Raw genomic sequence first — 21604 nt, 5'->3', positions numbered from 1 at the left:
TGGCTACTGCAATTTTCTGCACTGTATTTTTCAATGAAACGAAATACTATATCAAACAGTATTTTCATTTTAACATATTAATAGATTAATTGAATAAAGACCAAAGATTTCCTGTCAGATGTACCCAAAACTAATTATATTTTGTTTAAAGGGGGGTGAAATGCTATTTAATGCATACTGAGTTTTTTACACTGTTAAAAGAGTTGGATTCCCATGCTAAACATGGACAAAGTAAAAAAAAATTAAGTTGTACGGTTTGTCACAAGTTTCGGAAAGTTTTTTTCAAGTATGGCTCTGTGTGACGTTAGATGGAGCGGAATTTCCTTATATGGGTCCTGAGGCACTTCTGCCGGAAGAGCGCGCGCTCCCGTATAGCAGAGCAGAGAGAGCAGAGACATTCACTGATCAGAGCGAGAGCGTCGCGAAATGTCACAAAAGAAGTGTGTTTTTGGTTGCCAAGGCAAGACAACCCTGCACAGATTACCAAAAGAGAAACAGCATTAAGGGACCAGTGGATGGAGTTTATTTTTACAGAGCATCAACGGAGTTGTGCAAGTGTTTGTGTTTGTTCCCTGCATTTCGAAGATCTGATTCTGGATCATAAATATATGGCTGAATCTGACTGTAAGCCATGCTGTTTTGGATGTGTTTTTCCTCACGGTAATGTAACAGCTTCCAAACGCTCTCAACGCAAAAGCCTACTCGCGCTCGTGATTCTTTAGCTCCGCCCACACATCACGCCGCCAGTCACTCGGGTTTTTCCGGGAAAAATCGGTACAGACTATCTTTCTCTTATGAATATGATAAAACTAAAGACTTTTTGGAGTTATGAAGGATGCAGTACTACTCTATAGGTACTCAAGATTAACAGAATATTGAGTGAAAACGAGCATTTCACCCCCCCCCTTTAACCACTAAAGAGACATCCGAGCCAGCGGCAAAATTCAGAAGGACGATCTGAGTTGAGACTGCCCTCGTCGGTAAAGCACTGAGCTCCAGCTGATCATGTGGAGCTGATTGTCTCTGAAATCAATGAAACACATTTTTAAATACACACTCTTTATAAATAAACCTACATAAACTACATTCTCTCCTGAAATAATTTAAAAACTACACTTCATGACACAGTAACCGTAATATTTAGAAAATTATCCGAATTGTGGTTGAAATCACAATCCTGTGTAAATTCAACCAATCAGAATGCTCAGCGCTCAGGTACCACCCCCAAAAGTTCTGTACCTTTGTAAAAATACCAACTCGCCAGGAGGGACTTTCAGAGGGGAAATTTTTTACCCAGAACTTTATTTGGATACTGGTTCCTGCGGTGGAAACGCAGCGAGTCCCAGCCCAAAGTCCCTAGTTCCTGGGTAAAGTTCCAGCGGTGGAAACATGGCTTAGGTAAGCAGAATTGGTTCCAACCAATGCCTAAAAATGTCCATGTAGGTAGTGTTTGTCCAAAATGCATCTATGATGGCCGAATATGCAGTATAGTTGGATATCTCGAGTTTGAACATTTTAAACCATAATATGAGAGTCACAAATGCAATGGGCTGCATTTGTTTGAACTCCCCAAGCACCCTTGATGGTGCACTAATGGGGTCCTATGATATCTGTGAAATGGATTTTACTGTATATCAGAATTTGGCAAAATGTGTTAATCAAATTGGGATATATACTAGTGTCTGAATGTTAAAGCACAAAAATACTGCTTTTGAAATATGAAATCTGCTTGTTCTCTGCAGTTTAGTTTTTTATTCATACTCAAGCACACATGAAACTTGTGGTGTCATCACTATATGAGAATATAAACTTCGAGCATCTCTGAGAATCAGTTCTCTAGCATTTCATTTGATGAAACAATCATCAGATTTACACGGAAAGAAAATTCAAATTGGACTTTTATTGTTAATATTTGAATAAATCAAATTGTTTTATTAATCCAGTTGATTAGTTATTATTGTGATTTATTATCATTGAGTATCAACTGTAACTGATCCATTATTAGCAAACTCATAATTAGGTAAAAAATCTAATATAATTTGGGGGGATAAAACTGATTCACTAAGTTGTTGTCTTAGTAGGCAGTATACTTTCTTACGTTCCAAGTGATCACAGAAATGCCATCTAAGTAGGCAGCAATTGCTTGGGCGTTCCAAACCCACTCGTGATGCCCAAGAATACTGTCTATGTAGGCAGCATTCCTTCAAACGGATGCCCAGTAATGCTGCGTGGGTAGGCAGCTCACTAGCCTTTGAGATACTCCCAATATTTATCTTGTCTCATTGCAGAAACTTTCTTCACGCTGTATGTCATGAAGGCATCTGTAGACTATAAAGCACATTTTGCACCTCATTCCAGGTGTGGAGTCTTTAAAAAGTCCCCTTTCCCTTCAAAAGATGGCAGAATATCCCTGAAACAAGCATCCCTCTCCTCCTCTGCCAGGACATTTCATATTCTGCTAATGTAATTTCAACCCAACAATATCCTCCATTCTTCATGTGGCTATACTCTACTTGGGCTCCTCGCTGTCTGATTGGACTCTGGTCCTCTATTCACCACTCCCAGTCTCTTTTAAAACTGGCAGGGAGATAAGTGTTTTGCAGTTTGGTCACTGAAGGATGTTTGAAAATATGCTGATGGTGCCACCTGAAAAAAGCAATACAGCTGAATTTTGAGCAGCCTGTTATTTTCTTCTCTCCGTCTCTCTCTGAAGGCCTGCTGTCAGAGTATTCCCTCACATTAACTGCAGCATCATCCAGAGACCTCATAGATGCATCTAGCATCAGTTTTTCTTGAACCAGCAGGGTTTGGTCTAGCTGGAGTTGGTTGGGTCTTGTAGGATATTGTGTCAGCTGTGTTGAGTTCTTGTAATTCAGCTGTTCTGTTGTTGAAGTGGTTTTGGACATGCAATTAATTCTGCTGTCTTTCATTCTCAGAGAGTTTGTTGTTGGAATACATGCCCAATTCCCTGGTTTACCAATTTAAAACAGTGCTTTATGAGGTTGTGACAGCAAGTGTCTTCAACACATCAGAGTCATGGGGTTGGCACCAAAACCTATAGTCAATAGCAATACCAGTGGGATTTTACAAGTATTCTAGTGGTCGACCGATATATTTCCATGGCCGATATATCGGCTGATATTTGGTATATTTCAAATGTCTGCATTGACCAGTAAGTGTTTCTGCTTGGCTGATGTGTTGGTGGCGGGACTTTTATTTTGACTGAGCGGCAGTGCCTGAGCACACACTGCTCACACTCTTAGACCTGCTGACCTGTACACATTTTAACCTCAAATTACGCTGGTACGATTTCTCACTATAAAGTACGGAAACATCTCCTGTCCACGCGCAGTATTCAAAACAAGCAACAAAAAAAAGATGAAGAGGTCAACCAACCAGTTTTTTTTTTTTTTTTTTGACATTATAAATAATTTCTGCATTTTATTTCTCTCCTAATCCAACCAGTAGGTGTTCTTTTAAAATGTACTTATATTATTTATGGTTAAGGTCCGTTTTGTGGTTGTCGCTTGAGATGGAAATATGCATAATTCATTTGACTCATACTATGCATGGCTATGGATTCACTTTTTTTTTTGTTAAGGATGGTTAACTTAATCCATAACCTAATTAAACAACGAATCGGCGGGACAAAATGTTCTTATGTGTGCCCATCCCCCAAGCCCAGTGACCTTTTTATGCTTATAACCATAAAGTTAGAAATATGCAATTAATGTAGACCTGCCAAATGCTTTTTGTGTAGCAGTTACAGTACGCATTTTGACCTCAAAGTACGTTGGTATGATTTGTCACTTTAAACGAAGCAAAAATCTAGTGACGCCTCTGTCCCAGTATTAAAAAAAAACAACAGAAAAAGATAAGAGTTCAACCAATCAGAGCGTTTTTTGTTTGTTTTGCATTTAAATAATTTCTGCGATTTATTTCTCTCCTAGTAGTTTATGGTTTCAGTTTAAAGCGGCTCGCACTCGCCCCGTCAGAAGCTCTGACAGAAAGGCACGTGTAAGCCTAACAGAGACGCACTGTTTAACATGTTTGAGATGTGCTTTTATCTTTAATGCATAACTTACATTTCACAGGTATAAACTCCATCTGTAAATATTAAAACAGACATGGAATTATTTCCATTTTGCCGTCTGCTTTGCGATTCTCCGCTAAAATCCACAGACTTCATTTAGAACGATTTAATGAAATAGGAGCGCAATAACTGAAATATTTGTAGTTGCACAATAAATGTGACGTGTAGAATTTTAAACCTGCAAGTGCATTTGTATGGTAGCACTAACTGTAAAGTGTAATGGGGTAATCCAAATAGCCTTTTTACTCAATCAGTCATCATATCATTTTCATTTTTAGTTTAGTAACTTCTACTTTAAAAGGATTCTTTTTGTTTTTAGTGTGCAATGTTACATTGTTAGAATAAAATGTGATTTTTAACCCTCTTTTTCGCATAATAAATGCCTACATGCTTACATTCGCTTCATTTAATTCAAATACAAAATACAGAGATGTATAGGATACCGTATACTCGGATTAGCCAAAATATACAGGGATATTAATTTTTGCTCTTATCATCCAGCCTTATAGAGAAGTGTGCTGTATTTTTCTGTCTAATAATCAGAACGTTTCATTATTAAATATTTGTGAAAAATACTTTGTCATTTAAAGTGCAAGTATGTTTATTTTACACACTTATTATTTTTTTTTTATCCATTGTCAAATGATTTCAAATTTCTTCATTAAAAATAAATAATAATAATAGATTATATCAGCTATCGACCACCCTGCTTTACAAGATATCGGCATCGGCTGTCAAATAAAAAAGCAATACCGGCGACCACTAAAGTATTCATACCAGTTTTGGCTTTTAAACATAAGACTTCAGTAATTGCAATAATTGTAATCAGTCAATACATTAAAGAAGGAAAGAAGGATTGGAACAAATAATTAATAACAGAACCAAATACAGATGGCATATGCTGCTGGAAGTTTCAAGTCAAGTGATCTATCAGAAGTTGAAAATAAAGTGCTTTTATTATCTGGTTCACAAACCAATTTATTCACAAATCAGACTGAATCCGTAAGATCTGAAAAATCACTACTCAATCTTTGAAGGAGGTTTAGAGGCTTCAATGAACTGGTGAAGAGCAGCTGAGCAGACTTGAAGTGAACGCTCGGGTCATTTGAAGAACAATCGTTGACTGCTTCTGCTCATTTCTCCACCAGTATTTCTTGCTCTGTTGGATCTCTCCCACGTTTATCAGCAGAGCATCTTTGGATCAGTAGGAGAGTCTGAAATGGCAGCTTTCCAAACAACACCAACCACATGCCATTCTGCTGTTATACACCACACAAGAATCATATTTATTCTTGTGCTCTTTCTATATATCTATATATATACCTTTTTATAGTGTGCTTTTATGCACATATTGTCACTTCGTGTACAGTACTTTTTTTATTGACTTGAAGTTACTTTATTCTGTATGTGTCAGTTCCAGCTGGAACATGAATGTGTAGCTAATGATCAAACAGCTTTAACATTTTCCTGCAGTGCTATTTTTATTTATTTTAAATGAACCTCTTCAGTGAGCATGAGTTGTGCAGTGCTGAACATGATGTGGGCAGTTCATTTACTGTGTCCCATGTGTCTAAGATAAAATTAGACCGTGTATATACCTGGTTCCACCTGAAAATACATCTTCATTAATTTGCACAGAAAATCTTTTTGACAGGCAGTTTTTTTATGTATTATTATTTTTAATAATCTTGTTGCTGCTGTCTTATCCCATGAAGAAATTTTGGGCATAGTACACAATGCCTACAAGTAAGGATTAGTTTGATAAGTAATCTATTGATTATTAAAACATACATTTTTATTTTAAAATTTTTATGTAGCATATTAATTAAATTTAAATTTCATTATTTTAATGTCAGTTTAATTTATTTATTAATGTAAACACTTTTTGTGAAGACGCGCTCCCTCTTTTTGAAGATTCCCGAGAACGCTTTGCTCATCAGTAGCTCACATTCGTTCTGGTCATTTTCTCTCTGGGACATGGATGTTATCAGTTTATCTTGCTTGCATAAGCTTCATTCTCTTGTGATTCAAACACTTTCCACATGTTGTTCTCCGAAAGAATGGCTTAGCTTTGCAAAAGAAAGGTGTCATCCTTTTTCTGAAGATTTAGCATTGTGCTGTTTTGTAAGAGTATTGCTCAGAGCTTGTTTGAAGAGGTCAGCTGTTTGTTGGTTGATTGTGAATCACGGCCCTTAAGGGTTTTTCATATGAAGCGTATCAGTGTTTCCCAATGCACTGAAGCATTACTCTGATGCCACATTACATACATAGGAGCTGCGCAATGAATCGTATTGTAATCATGATCACCATTTCTGCATCCCTCGATTTATTAAGCATAATCGCTGATTACACGCAATATTTGTTTTTTAAATCCTAAAAATTTTTGTTTAATTTGGCATTATAAGATTGTACGTACATTGGTAAAAAACAAGGTTTAATGGTTTCAGTTTCCACGTTTCAAGAGTTTAAATTCCCCAATCAGAGCTTTTTTTCTGCCCAGTGGTTTACTTAATCTTCCCAAACTGGCACCCATCTGCCTTGCTCTCTCTAGTTTAGCGATCTCTGTTCAGATATTCTGCTCAAATAAAAGTATAGAGCAGTCAGTCTGTCTGCAGTTTGCTGTGACTAAATCTGTGCTTATCAACCCAGTGAAGTCGCTCTTTTGTAACACTTCACCTGGAGGTTTGACGCTTGTTTGGAGGTGCGTTGAAGCCCCGGTGCGAGGCACATGAAGGGCTGCAGATACGAGTTCAGCAGGAGCCTTGAGCTTTTAATAGAGCGCTTGGACTTCCTGTGGGTGTGTCTGATAGCATCGTGAGGTGTGAAGGCTCATGGGAAGGCGAGTGCGACTCTAATGGGGCGTGCTAATGAAGTGGCAGCGGGCTGCTCTCATCCTGTGAGGCGTTAACCCTCTCTCATCTCTCCATCCAATCCTCAGCACCATCCTAACCACAGCACAGTCCTGTCCAAGAGCAAAGAGAAGGACGACGAGAAGAAAGAGTCTGACAAATCCAGGGACCGCTCCAAAGAGAGGGAGAAGAAGGAAGAGCGGAAGGACCGGAAACGAGTAAGTGGCTGCGTTCGTGTTTAGAAAAGGAATTGGGCATTGGGTGAAACTCTTGAATGCCTGCTGAAAGGTGAAAAGTCAAGGCATCTTGCGTCATGTTGATTCCCGCCGTTTCTTCATCTAGGACTACTTGAACAGTGAGCGCGAGATGAGCCAGGAAGCCAAGCGCCGCAAAGATGAAAATGGAATGAGTGAGTCGATAATGCCTATCTTTTAAATTTGTTTTGCCCGCTGCCGAGAGCGGGAGAGGCGAGCCAGCCAAGTAGAAAGCTCTCTTTCTCTGCGGCGGAGGCAATCAGAAAGCCCTCCCCGCGGCGCCACGGCTCTGGTGTTATCTGCCTCACATGACTGCGCTCGCTCTCTCCACACAGACTCCTCCAGACACAGCAAGAGCTCCAGCCCCTCCGAATCACCACACTCCAACGACAAGGACAAGGACAGCAGCAAGCGCTCCAAGGACAAGAGCGATCCGGCCAAACCTGAGAAGACCTCTGGAGGCAAAAAGGTTACACCTCCGTCACTCATTCCTTAGTTTAGATGACAAACAAACTCTAGCCTTCAGCTGGACCTGTGTTAGACGTGAATCTAAAATGTGAATATTCATATTGAATGTATGAAATCTCAACTTTAATAACACCGCTCATAAGTATCTCCGATTTCAAGGACAGATTCTTGTTTTATTCTATTTAAATCCATTTTGTTTGAAACTTTGAAAGTAAATGTGTGTATATAATGGATGTATTTTCCGTTTGTCGTTTTGGACATCAATTAAAATGTACTCAACAAAAAAATGAACTACAGAAACCAAACTAAACTCTTAAAACAGCCACCGCACCAATTAAACGGTAAGTGTGGATCCAGCGTGACACCAGTGCTCTTGTGTTTCAGGAATCCAGGCACGACAAAGAGAAATCAGAAAAGAAGAGAGACAGCACTGGCGCTAAAGAAGAGAAGAAACAATATCCTTTGAGGTCTTAAACACCAACGGCTGCGTGTAGAGAAATCAGCTTTACACAAACTCTGCTCACTGCTGCAGCAAATCAACACAGTTTTTTTCTTAACATTCATCACCCATAAATCAGAGAAACACAGATAGTGCATGCTGACACTCAAGGTGAGCGTTAATGCAGAGGAAGTGCTTGAAAGACTCATTTTTGTTTATTACTCCTTTCTTAAGACTCAAGAAATGGGTCAGTGAATTTGAGAGAGCGTTTAATTGAGTGTAATTGATTTGCAATGTGCTTTTGGCTAATGCAGGAGTTTCCTCTTCTGCTGCAGGACTCTTCATCCCAGCTCTCTCAAGCGTGTCCTCGTCTTCATCCCTTCTCCTGTCACCGTCTGGAGAGACGACTCCCTCGCACACCCGCATCCAAACTTCTGTTGTTTTGCCTGCTTGTATTTTAATCTGCCATTTTTATTGTGATATTTTCAGTACTTCACTGAAAGTTTGTTTCCTTTAAATATTTAGCACAATGTGCTTCTCGCATCACAAACAGATTCAGGTTAAATTGGTGTCGCTCTCCAATGCTTGCGTTTTTATGACCTCGCTTATTACCTTCTTTTCCGTTTTCTTCGTTTCTTTACTTTACACAATAAGAAAACTCTAGTTTCCTGAATACTAGCTTAGTTTTTTTTTTTTTTTTAATTGACACGTGATATTTCGACTAGGTGTTTGAAGCCGTATAAATGCTCTAATTTGTATATTATGTATACAGAAATAAAATGGTTCAATGTAATAAGACATTTCCTGTTACTTTCATTTCAAATGTACGCCTCCGGGTTTCCTTAGTGTGTTCAATCACGTTTTTAAATGATTTGTATAAAGAATGGCAAGCTGGGTTTCTCCGTAAATAAGTGGACTGAAAAGGAAACAATTCATGACTTTCTAAAGTGCTTCATGGAGTTTTTATCTGGCAGAATCTACAAAGTGTATGCTTTTTTCTAAATAAAATAGTTTTCTTAGTGTACCACGTCTCTTGTGTTGGTTTTTATTTGAAGCTTTGGGATTTTGCATAACCGAGTACCAGAATTTATTGCACCACTTTGCAAAGGTTCCTCTCGAGTTATCACTGGTGAAGATAGATATCAGTGCTCCTCTGAGCAAATATTTTATCAGATGCAGAAGACACATTTATCAGATCGACATTTACAGAAAACATGAAAAGTATTTGGACACGGGTCTCTGCGTGCCATTGTGTCAGGTACAAAATATGAATCTGCTTGCACCTGCAACAAATGATGCTAGAGCTTTCGGAGCATTTATAACTAGACATTTGTCAAGTTTGAATTTAGAATGAATGATATTGACATTTATGTAGAGTAGTTCAGTTTTATCTAAATGTCAGGTGTATCTGAAGTAGTCTGCATGATTATGACCAGTGATCAGGAAAGGGAACACTACTTATTTACCATGGTAAATTAATATGTATTTGGCATTGTATCTGTATATAATCTATATCTGTAGATCACCATTGTGTCCCGTCAGCTGTAGTTATCTAAAGTCCATAATATTAAATGATTATGCTGAAATTTAGCATGGCTCAATTGTCTAAATGTATATGGAAACATTTTAAAGAGACCAGGTCAATTTTGTTAAAATACAAATATCTGTATTATCTAACACCATTTTGAATTAAAAACAAAATCATTTAAGAAACAAAAATGAAGCTGTTCTTTTCTGAGGGAAGTCACTGCTAAATGCCGTGGATTTAATCGTGAGTTCAAACTCTTTTCCAGGTCTATTACGAAGATTGTCATAATTACGCTCTATTATCTAGAGACTATTATCCAACATGAAATGAGCTTGTTTTAACACATCAGAGATGGCACAGGCTCTTCGTGACTTTGATCTGACTGCGGAATTTTTAATTCATTCCAGAAAAAAAAAAAGTTTAATTCAATAACCAGAAGACAACATTTCCTTCATGAAAAAAAAAAAAAAAAAAAAAAAACTTGTTGTTTTTCTCAGTTTGTACATGTGGTGTTGACTCCATTTATCAATATATTACAATGTTTCCCCAAAGGAGAAGCTCCTCTGTTGACTCTGTCAGGACTGTGTTGGTACAGAGTGTCATTCTTTAAGAAGCAGATGCTTTCTTTGTGTTCCACCTCATCTCCGCACTAATGCATTGGTGGTTTGAGGATCACTGATTGATAGTGTGCATTAAAAAAAAAGCCCCCACACATGCTTCAATACATTTTTTTTGTTTGTTTTTATTTACAAAATGTATTAAAATTCTTTGTACAAGGCCTCGCTATGGGGGCTCGGGGAACGACAGCCGCGCATGCACCTCTTACATCACGTCCTCTGGGCTGAAGTGCAGTTTTACAGGTCGAGATACGAAAGCTGAAACCCACTTTCTACCGACCTTCTAGAAACTAATGGAAGTCGCAGGGCTTTACTTGGCAATCACAAGTTTTCGCATGCAGATAGAAAATTTGGGAATTCAGTCACTCGCTTGGGAATTCTTCACTAGAAATGTACACATCTGTTTTCCACTTTTGGAGTCTTTTAAAAGCTTTTCGTTATAAAACTATCTGTCCATGGTCACGGGATGGGCCGCATCCTCGGTCCCGTGGAGTCACAGTTGGTTTTCCTTCTCTCCAACACAAAAATGTCACAGCAAATGTAAATGTGCTAGCTTCCCGTTAGCTCCTTTTATAAATCTATTGTAAATGTTATTAATCCTAGACTCGTTTGCTAAATAATTCACCAAACACTAATAATGCTTGTCAAATAAAACTAAACCTCAAAGCTCGACTTGTGCGAATTATATTCGGAAAACCGTGAGGTAATCAAATACTACATCGTAAAAGCCATGTCCTTTTGTGAGTTGCGGTTTATCTACAATAATGTGATTGATTTATAGCTTCAGTTTCTTGTACAGTATGCTGTGATAACTACAAAATCTTGGAAGTTTGTCTGTAAGTACGTGTGTAAGAGTGTGAGTGAATTAATCAAACCGTGTGGCGGTTTTTGGTTTCTTGAAGCTCACGCACGAGACGTGAAACACCATTATTGAAGGTCAAATGGGGTTTATAGCTTCTGAACTTCTGAGAAATATAGATCAGACAAAAGAAAAGCACACGATATACTGACAAGATCCTGATCTGGAATTGAAACGATCCATAATCTGATAAATGAATACACCGATTGAACGAGTGTGAAAGCAAATTTACAGTATTACAAGCGTTCGCTCGACCACCGGGTCCAACAAAGTCCAGAGAAGACGTCTCGAGTCAGATCGGCTCAATCGGTGTGCTAAGATCGCAAGTGATGGCTTTATTTCTCACTGTCCATGGAGTTCTTATTTCACAGATATGATGATGATGATGATGGTGATGATGGCATTCCGTGGGTTTTATGTGATTGGAGCGATGCGATGCTTCTGCCGTGAGTTTGCATCAGTGTGATACTCTGAATATTCCATAAGGCACTGAAGAAATCGATTCCAATTCTGGCGGCGGTCCGTGCGGGCCGTGGTCTTGTGTGAGCGTGCCGTGTCGGCTGGAGATGATGTGTATGGAGAGAGTGGGCGACCCCTGCTGAAGATCCAGCCGTGTCTGTGAGGTGTCACACCACGCTGCCTGTCTGCCGCTCTGCACACACACACACACACACACACACACACACACACACACACACTCATCAGAGAGTACCGAGCAGTGGGAAAACTGTTTGTTTCTACCTTGTGTTATCATCTATCCTCTGATCTGTTCAGCTGCTGTGATAAATCATTAAACATTTTAAATGCAACATGTTTAGAGGAACATTCAGCAATAGTGTAAGTGAAAAATCGATAATGCATTTGTTTTATATATTACAACACATCCGAAAACACATCCTGGTCATATTTCACACCAGAATCTAAAGAGAGAAATGTTCTGCATAGAAGAAATGGAAGAAAGCACCTCACACAATTCTCATTACTTTGAGCTGAAAATATTAAAGTATACAATACTGTTATGAATTCCGGGATCAGTTAATTATTATTATATATATTTTTAGATACTTTTATTCAGTAGAAATACACTGTTAAAACATGACAATAATGACTTCCATAAATGTTGTTCTTTTGAATTTCTATTCATCAAAGAAAAAACTGTATCATGGTTTCTACAAAGTACAACTGTTTTCAAAAGTGATAATAAAAGGGAAAAAGGTGTTAACTGAGCACCAAAATCAACAAATTGGAAATATGAAGTAGTATTTGAATAATGGCTGCTGAAAATGTTTACTTTGCTTCACAGGAATAAATGGCATTTTAAAATGCATTCAAATAATAATAATAATAATAAAACAGTTCATTGTAATATTGTAATATGTTATCAACTTTTTTTTTCTTCTGTATATTTGATCAAATAAATGTAGCATTTGTAAGTATAAGATACTTTGACTAGTATGCATTCACATTTATTTCAAGCATTTTATTCCCCCTGGATTTATAAATATAAAACAAAACCAATCATTTTGTCTGGACAAGATGAATTCAAGTGCTTCTGAAAATAATGGCACAATACAAAACACATTAGTAGCTCTGAAATCTGCTTTGCATTCCAAATACAGTTTGTCTTTCTCTTGGTTTAAGAGTGAAATATGACCAAGATTTGTTTCACAGAGATGAATGTGAAGAAAAAAAGTGTCCAAATAATTCAATACTTTAGAGGACAGTGATAACATGCCTGTTTCTGTCCCATCTCTCATATCATTTTTTTTCCCAAATGATACACATGTAATACATGGATATCTCAGAGTATTTTCTGCCAAAGTACAAATATTAACAGAAAGTGTTTCGTAGCGCAGTCTAACTGATGCAACCATCTGAAAACAAGCCAACGTTTGGAAAAAAAAAATCAGCCGGAACGCTGCTGCACTTCTCCATTGATTCGATTATCTGGAATTAATGACAAACACAATCTCCGGCTTTGATTCACACACACACACACACACACACAAACACACACAGAGAGTCAGTGTAGAGGCATTACCGTTAGATCTTAACGCTCTCTGTTCCGTACACGTTGTATCCTTCTCGATACGTGGCAAAGTTTTGGGTGTTGGCTGGTGGGGCTGGCTTAAAGTTTTGGGCGTTCTTTTCGAGTTTCAACCGTTTGGCTTCTGCACGTGACTTGTAACAGAACTCTATCAAAGCCACCATCATGGCCAGCCCTAGTCCACCAACCAGAATATAGAAGACGCCAGCAACATTGCTCAGGCTCAGTGCACTTGTCTTGTCCTAAGAGAAGCGAGGGACATAGTTAGTATATCTTGCAGTGGCAATCCTGACACAAAACACACTATCCTGTACAACTCCTCACATGTTCTATCAAGCAGGACTACTGGCTATAAATGACATTTCTACCGCTAGCAGAGGAATCTAGATTCCACTGGAGAGAAAATATCCATCTATGTCTACAGTTCTAGCTCAATGTCATTTAAAGACAAATGAGTCAATTAGGACCATAACTGGTGAATGTAGATGGTTTCTCTAACCTGATCTTCTCATTGGCTTCTTCATGTATCTGAGGAAGCTGGTCAGTTACATACAGGTCAGACCTCTAACTTAATAACCTTACTGCCTTTCCATCCTTTAACCTTCAAATTCATATTTTGACATATTTTCTACACCAGAGTACTGAATTTAAGAACCATTCTGCTGCAGTTTACCCCCCAAACTTGTCCATTAAAAATTTGTCCATTAGTATTACACTATTTGCCGCTTATATGGAGCTCGTTTTACACAGCCAGGGTTTAACTGTTGCAGTTTTACTCTTCAGTGCTGTCTATTGCTACAAATTAACCATCGCCTTTGCGTTATAAACAAGATTAGTCAACCTCTGCTCGTCTAATGAAACTTGCGCTGAAACGGTTTGTCACGATGAGAAAAGACTTTTGCGGTTAACATCACAGAAGGTTCGATAAATGAACGGTCCTTTTTTGTTACGTCAAAGACAAATAAGTAACAACACTAATACATCAAATTTTAAATTGGAAGTTTGGTGAGTAAGAACTGTAGCATAATGGTTATTGAGTCAAGTGAAAATAAGCAAGAAAGACAATTGGTATACAAATAAGAATCTAAGTCTTTATCAATTTGCACGTTAAACTAATTCCCCATTCGATTTATCATTACGGTTTTATTTGAGGGCATTCATTGGAAGAACTACAAGAATAAACAACAACAGAAAGATATGTCTCAAAAGTGATCATTGGGAACGATGGGGAATCGTGCAAAACTCTAGGCCACGCGTCCTTATTGTTTCCTTATGTGTGGCCGCAAGTTATTAATTCTACTATAATACATGAGTTAAATCAAGATATGGACTATTGGTCTGTTCCTTGCATATGAACAATATGTCAAAATGCACTTTTTGGAATCAGTACAAAAGACCTGCAGCGACTGACCTTACTTCCCGAGTCCTTGGTTCCACATTCACCCTTATCGTACCACCATTTGTTTTTCAGCTTGGCTAAGATGCCTTGTTCACTGAGTTTCAATACTGCAAGGTTTACAGGAGTTCTTCACGTGGGAAATAACATAAATAACATTATATTATGTTATTTTATGTTATTCAAGTCTTAACTACTTCATACTTTACAAAGCGATAAAGCAGGGCTCCTGGCCATAATCAACACACATGTGGCAGGCATTCTGACTAGTACCTTCCATTCACCATGGCTAAGCTAGTGTGCCAGGACCTACCCGTATCGCTTTGAGTAATCGGCATACACTGTTAAGAGAAGAACAGGCAGGTTTCTGCGTAGCTATAAAAGCAGAGAAGCGTCTTGGTTAATTTGAGCATCTGAGAATGTGGATGTCCACTGGAACCCTCGACTGACTGACAGACCAACGAAAATTACCAGTAGTATTTTGCTCAGGCTGAGGAGAGCTGGTGTTAGGACTCAGGCGGAGAGTACAAAGAAACCAAACAGGCAAACACACATAAACAAGACCGTACACAGATGAGTCAAAGCATTTGGTAAGTAAAACACTGTTACCTGGGTGCTGGAGTTAACTGAACCGGTGACTAGTCGCGCTATGTAAAAGGGTAGTGTCGCTAAACGGTAGCTAAATGACGTTAGCATTAGCGGCTAATAAAACAGTGACTCTGCTGTGATCTACTTGTGATCAACGATTGATGTGGTGGCCATTTTGAGTAATACTCTTCAATTATATACAGTTAATGCAATGTTATTCATTAAAGTCAACATGAAATTAACATATTTTCATAATATACATGCATGCCTTATTGCTCAAGACTCTTCAAAAGAAGCAATACTGCACAATACTCCAAAGAAAAATATAATCTGTTCAATTCAAAATTGCACTGCTGACTGCTGTTTTCTTTACTAGCAACTGCTATGCAATCAGTTCTTGTTAACACAAATAGTCGAAGAATGAAGAATATTACATTTACCTGCAAGTCAAATGGGTTGTGATTATCATTCCATGTTGACGTTAAGTCTTTTGCTAGAAAACGCAATTTTTCTAAAATGCAATGTAAACCTCTAAAATTGAATTTTGTTTTGTTTTTACTATAATAGAAAGCCGTGCCATCACTCGTCTAGACATAATTAGTCGCGTAAATGTTCTTTACATTTCTCATGGCTGCTGCTGATTTAGCTATGTGGTCCTAACATTTCTTTTAGCTTGGGGAGAGACATTGATTAACAATGTAATTATCCTCGGAGCGTTTGGAGCGACTGAAGTGGGAAACCTATCAGCAGCGAGGATGGCAGCAGGCTGCCAGGGGCCGAGAGGAGAACGGGTTGTGTGACTCATGATGTCTGTTTGTCGCAGGTGGCTTAATGTGGATTTCTGTCCTGTTTTTCTCTCCTTTTGTTGTGTTTTTCCACAGCTGGCTGGGTCCTCGCTGCATTAGATCATTAGAGCTAGCCCATCCACTGCATGTCGACTAATGGGGGCTTCAAATCACTGCAAACTGCAAAAACAGAGAGCTGGAACAAAGAAGGTGATTATGAAAGCTCACATAACCTTTCACCTTCATCCGCAGGCAGGGGGCACAATGCTTTTGTTTGTCCTGAAAAACCCGCTCCCTAACAACTAGTACAGATGTTATTAGAGAGGCCCCATTTTCAGGAAATATGAAACTATGTAAAAAACAAAACAATTAAAGTCAACATGAAATCAAAACTGGCCTTATGTTCTGGCTGAATACACATTTGTTGTTCGTTAGTGTATGGTATTCTTAAAAAAAGGTCATCTTTGATCAAAATATAATGACTTGCTCCTCCTCAGAAACAGCTTTTGCTTTTGAGTTGTCACCAAGGCTATACTAGCTATGTGGAAATTTTTATGCCTTTTTCAAACCCAGGCTCATTGGGAAAATATACTTTGGCAACTTTTTATGATTACATTGCTTCTTGCAGTTCTGCGACACTTTAAAACATGTTCAGTTTTATCCAAAACAGATGAGCATGAGTCTAGCAATGCTTACGGCTGATGTAAGTATCAGAAATGAAATGTCTGCTGAATGGCGCGAAACGATTAAAGTTCATTCGCGTTTGTGATTAATGAAGCACTTACACTAAACCTGAACCTAAACCTAACCAATAGTCTTAACTGATACTGAATTAGTTTATGACTTACACACTTTTTTTCCACCGATGTCATAACTTAGTATTGTACATGAAAATAAGTCTCCCCCATGATAATAATTTGTGTGAAAATGAATAAAAGTTGGTGTTATATTGCTAGTTTTAATTTCAGCTGGAAACCGCAGTGAACTGTATGTATAGGTACATTTTTAGGAGCATGTCTTTTTAATATGCTTGGATTGTCTTTTTCTGTTCTGGGTGATGTAACATTTCTAAAATCTTAGTACGGATTAGTCTATGCTGTAATCTAATATAAAAATTATAATAGCAAAAATTGCGAATACTTTCCATCAGTGTTTTCTAATCGATCATTCAACAACAATCCTTACAAAATTACAGAACATTTCGGAATGCCATTTCATGTTGACTTTAAATCGAATGAAAAATCTTCTCCAAAAACTAGATTAAACAACCTAAAATCTAGTTTATTTTAAGTGGAGAAAAAGCTAGCATTTACAATCCTAAATGTTATGCAAATGCAGACTGAAGTATTATGGTGGAGTGCGAGAAATGTCAGTTAAATTGAAATGCTTTTAGTGGTTTCATAAATCCTTTCCCATGTCGAGAAAACGGATGCTCTGTATTGCATTTATTATACAAACTACATCTGTGCTCTACTTTGGAAAATTTTAAGGTCCTGAAAATGAGGCTTTTAACACTGTAGACTTTTAAGTCTGGGACACACATGAAAAAGCACAGTTAGCCCCATCAGTTGTTGTCCCCATTTTAGCTATTATTCTCAAAACAAACAACAAGAACAGTTCCATATAAAAAAAAGTGATTTTGCCCTTCTGTATGATGTGAATTGACCTGGAAAGTCTAAGGATAGCACATCAGTTAATCTTCACTTCCACATGAGTACAAAATAAGGGCTGGACTGGGCCCAGCACGTCCCACATATGCCCTGCTGTGTGGGTTAACATCAGACAAATAGGCAGGATCAAATGAAGTGAAGGATTTCTGATCCTGTGCTCAGATTGGTGTGGAGATGGGAAGGCTCATGTATGTTGACTATTCTTAGCCACTCGAGCTTCAGATCATATCAGAGTTAGTGTCAGTGTTTTACCAGTCTGTTATCGGACATTTTACCAGTCTGTTATTGGACTCTGGTCTGATTGGCGGGACTTCACACGCTTCTACTTTAACTTCAGGAATAAATGGTGGAAAGTTGTTGCTATTCTATCAGAGGAAAGGAAAACTAACTAGGAAGACTGGGTGATTGCCCGTGGACAGCTGCCTAGCAGAAGCAAAGCGAGAAGGCAATCTCGAATCTCTCTTTACTGTCTGCCAGGCGGATGCTTTCTCCTATTCCTAAAACACGAACACTTTACCAGTCTCAGAGCTAATATCGCTAATGAACTAACGTAGCTCCAGCTGCTAACCAAAAAGCATCGCTAATGTGTGTGAATGCTACGCTAAAGTGAAGAGTGTTAAAAACAAAACAGTCTTCTCCTCAGTAGGACAAAATCATACTGGTCATTTTCTCTCCTCCGTTAGCCAAGTCAGGGTTCTGGTTTAGCTCTCAGATAATGTGGGGTCACTGAAAGGATGCATGATTTTTTTGTAGGTTGTTTTTGGCTCGGTTCAGGGATAACAGGCTTGCCGATTACTCTGCACTATGGTACCCGATTTCGGTGACATTGAGGCTGACCTTGGAGTCACCTCCCCCGCTGCCGCACTCTCCCTTGTCGTACCACCATTTGTTTTTCAATTTGTCCAACAGGCCTTGCTCATTCAGTTTTAAAACTGCCAGGTTAACAGCATTTCTTGAAACAATAAAACATAACTTGTAAGAAAATGCACAAGTCTGTGAGCAATCTACTGCATTAGCATAGTAGTAGTAATGGTAACGTTACTTAATATGGTGAGCTACTACTACTGAGAGTCAATTATAGCAGTAATCAGAATGGTTGAAAGAGCACAATTTGGTTAAGAATTTCACGAATATGAAGGTAAGAGACGCTCAGAGCAAAGAAAGTGTTAAATATTCAAGGTGGCATGGAGGGTTACGCTGTTTCAAACTGAAGTGTGCGGGATGGGGACATTGTCATTGAGAAGAAAAGTAACAACAACAAACATCATGCAATTAACATTCGTCACAAGTGACAGCGCAGCTTTTACAGGCTAAATTGAAAAACCGTTGAACTGTTAAATTAAAAGTGACAACACGACAGTCAGGAAGGACAGTCACACGAGACATGAGAGAAAGATCGAAGGACAAAAAAGACAGCAGAGAGATGGGAAGAGACGCAGACGCACACTCACACACACGCACACGCACACGCACACACACACGCATACACACATGTGAAATGGTTTCTTAAATTAGCCACAGATAAGTCTCGAAATGATACAAATCTGGAAAAGAAGACAAACATTTAAAGAAGAGAGAATTGATCAGAAGCATCATTGTGAATCAAATAACATTCATAATGCATTATACCTTTACCTCTTTGTCAGAATGGGGGATTGGGGGAGGGAGAGGGGGGGGGTGTAAATGACAACACAGGACATCAGGGTAGGTGGAATACTATAACAACATGGAGAATATTGTTATATTATTCCACCCACCTTAATGCTGAGCCTTTGGGGGTGGCCACACCATAGCCCTTAGAGTCCAGATTGCCGCCCACTTTCATGGTGTCGCAGGGCTTCCTCTGCTCAATGTATTCGTTCATGGTGGATTCGAGAAGAAAGGCGAATTTGCCCTTCGACTTTCGTACCCGTGCCACCCCGTCGGGCGTGGTCTTGGCGAAGACGGAAGGCTCGGCCGATTTCATGTACGACCACATTTTTTCATACACTGCTATTTTTGAACGCTGTGCAAAGGAGACAAGAAAACAGACAAACAGCCGTATATAGTTATTCATGAATTCACAAAGATTGCATTTACACATCACGTCTTATGTAACTTAAAGGGGTCATCGAATTCTCATTTTCCACAAGATGATATCATTCTTTAGGGTAAATGACAACTGCTATGTTCATTATTACATCCTACAACAGAACACCTTAGTCACTTAGTAGTCATTCTTGTCTTCATCTGCTCCAGTGGTGAAACAATGGTGGACTGATGACAGTCACTCAGGGGGCGGGTCTAAGGTAAGAAGCCAGTCCAGTCTGTACTGAAACACCAGTCAATCAAACTATCGTGGGAGCCACTGCACTGGCTCCCTATCAAACATTGTATAGATTTTAAAATCTAGCTTATTACTTACAAAGCCCAGAATGGTTTAGCACCTCAGTATTTGAATGAGGTCTTGTTACATAATAATCATCTACGTCCACTATGTTCTCAAAACTCAGCCAATTTGATAATACCTAGAATATCAAAATCAACTGCGGGGGGCAGATCCTTTTCCTATTTGGCGCCTAAACTCTGGAATAACCTACCTAACATTGTTCGGGAGGCATACACACTCTTGCAGTTTAAATCTAGATTAAAGACCCATCTCTTTAACCTGGCATACACATAACATACTAATATGCTTTTAATATCCAAATCCGTTAAATGATTGTTAGGCTGCATTAATTAGGTAAACCGGAACCAGGAACACTTCTCATAACACTCGATGTATTTGCTACATCATTAGAAGAAAGGCATCTACGCTAATATTAGTCTGTTTCTCTCTTATTCTGAGGTCACTGTAGCCACGAGATCCAGTCTGTATCCAGATCAGAGGGTCACTGCAGTCGTCCGGATCCAGTACGTATCCAGACCAGATGGTGGATCAGCACCTAGAAAGGACCTCTACAGCCCTGAAAGACAGCGGAGACCAGGACAACTAGAGCCCAGATACAGATCCCCTGTAAATACCTTGTCTCAGAGGAGCACCAGGACAAGACCACAGGAAACAGATGATTCTTCTGCACAATCTGACTTTGCTGCAGCCTGGAATTGAACTACTGGTTTCGTCTGGTCAGAGGAGAACTGGCCCCAACTGAGCCTGGTTTCTCCCAAGGTTTTTTCTCCATTCTGTCACCGATGGAGTTTCGGTTCCTTGCCGCTGTCGCCTCTGGCTTGCTTAGTTGGGGTCACTTCATCTACAGCGATATCATTGACTTGATTGCAAATAAATGCACAGACACTATTTAACTGAACAGAGATGACATCACTGAATTCAATGATGAACTGCCTTTAACTATCATTTTGCATTATTGACACACTGTTTTCCTAATGAATGTTATTCCGTTGCTTTGACGCAATGTATTTTGTTTAAAGCACCATATAAATAAAGGTGACTTCACTTGACTTAAAAAAAAAAAAAAAAAAAAAAAAAAAACACTGGTTGGATTTTTATCATTACAGGGAGGTTGTGTACACACACTGCCAACACACATTTCAGTTCAAACTGCTTGTAAAAGTGAATTTGCATCCGATGACCGCTTTAAACATAGATAATAAGCACCAAAATGATACAGAATTACAGAAATCGTGTATTTAGTTCACAATTAGACTGAAGAGTATGCAAAACACAGAGCAGTAGATTATTTCTACCACTGTTCAATGCTTTATTCACCAGGGTTGGGAAAGTTAATTTTAACTAGCTAGAATCCATGACACCATTCTCCAAATGACTCATGGAGACGACAAGCATCATGCATTACTTTTAAAATTAATACATTACAATATTGCACTATTTAACAATAATAATAAAAAAAAAAGTTAAATGAGTGGGTATTTAACTATAGTTCTCTAATGTGAAAACAGGTGGGTGTCTATGTACTACATCCAGCAAAAAAAAATAAAAAAAATAAAAAAATATAATAATAATAATACAAAAAACAAATAAAAATATTAAAATCACTGACCAAATGTCTCCCT

At 38.6% G+C, this 21604-nt stretch overlaps 2 protein-coding genes across 6 annotated transcripts in view; one reads left to right on the top strand and one right to left on the bottom strand.

Moving 5' to 3' along the window:
• Window positions 1-9127, top strand: part of LOC127970977 (THO complex subunit 2) — a 64152-nt gene extending 55025 nt beyond the window's left edge. For 2 of the 3 annotated variants that reach the window (XM_052573701.1, XM_052573699.1), the window contains exons 34-39: window positions 7032-7160; window positions 7285-7351; window positions 7532-7665; window positions 8049-8119; window positions 8232-8274; window positions 8439-9127. In XM_052573701.1, coding sequence (XP_052429661.1) covers window positions 7032-7160; window positions 7285-7351; window positions 7532-7665; window positions 8049-8119; window positions 8232-8256 — 426 coding nt within the window. In that variant the 3' untranslated portion in view covers window positions 8257-8274; window positions 8439-9127. Of the gene's footprint in view, window positions 1-7031; window positions 7161-7284; window positions 7352-7531; window positions 7666-8048; window positions 8120-8231; window positions 8275-8417 lie in introns of all 3 variants that reach the window. The other variant, XM_052573700.1, reaches the window with a different exon arrangement.
• An 866-nt stretch (window positions 9128-9993) lies between these two features.
• LOC127970980 (glutamate receptor 3) overlaps window positions 9994-21604 on the bottom strand; it is a 125070-nt gene continuing 113459 nt past the window's right edge. Inside the window, exons 13-16 of one of the 3 annotated variants that reach the window (XM_052573705.1) lie at window positions 19351-19598; window positions 18431-18545; window positions 13149-13396; window positions 9994-11759 (exon numbers count right to left, since the gene is read on the bottom strand). In XM_052573705.1, the coding sequence (XP_052429665.1) occupies window positions 13151-13396; window positions 18431-18545; window positions 19351-19598 (609 nt within the window). In that variant the 3' untranslated portion in view covers window positions 9994-11759; window positions 13149-13150. Of the gene's footprint in view, window positions 11760-13148; window positions 13397-14565; window positions 14681-18430; window positions 18546-19350; window positions 19599-21604 lie in introns of those variants that run through there. The other 2 variants (XM_052573704.1, XR_008156725.1) reach the window with 2 other exon arrangements.

The sequence above is a fragment of the Carassius gibelio genome, chromosome B14, assembly GCF_023724105.1.
Source record: "Carassius gibelio isolate Cgi1373 ecotype wild population from Czech Republic chromosome B14, carGib1.2-hapl.c, whole genome shotgun sequence".
NCBI classification, from domain to species: domain Eukaryota; kingdom Metazoa; phylum Chordata; class Actinopteri; order Cypriniformes; family Cyprinidae; genus Carassius; species Carassius gibelio.
The sequence above is the reverse complement of the archived record's forward strand: the minus strand, read 5'-3'. Positions and strand labels throughout refer to the sequence as shown.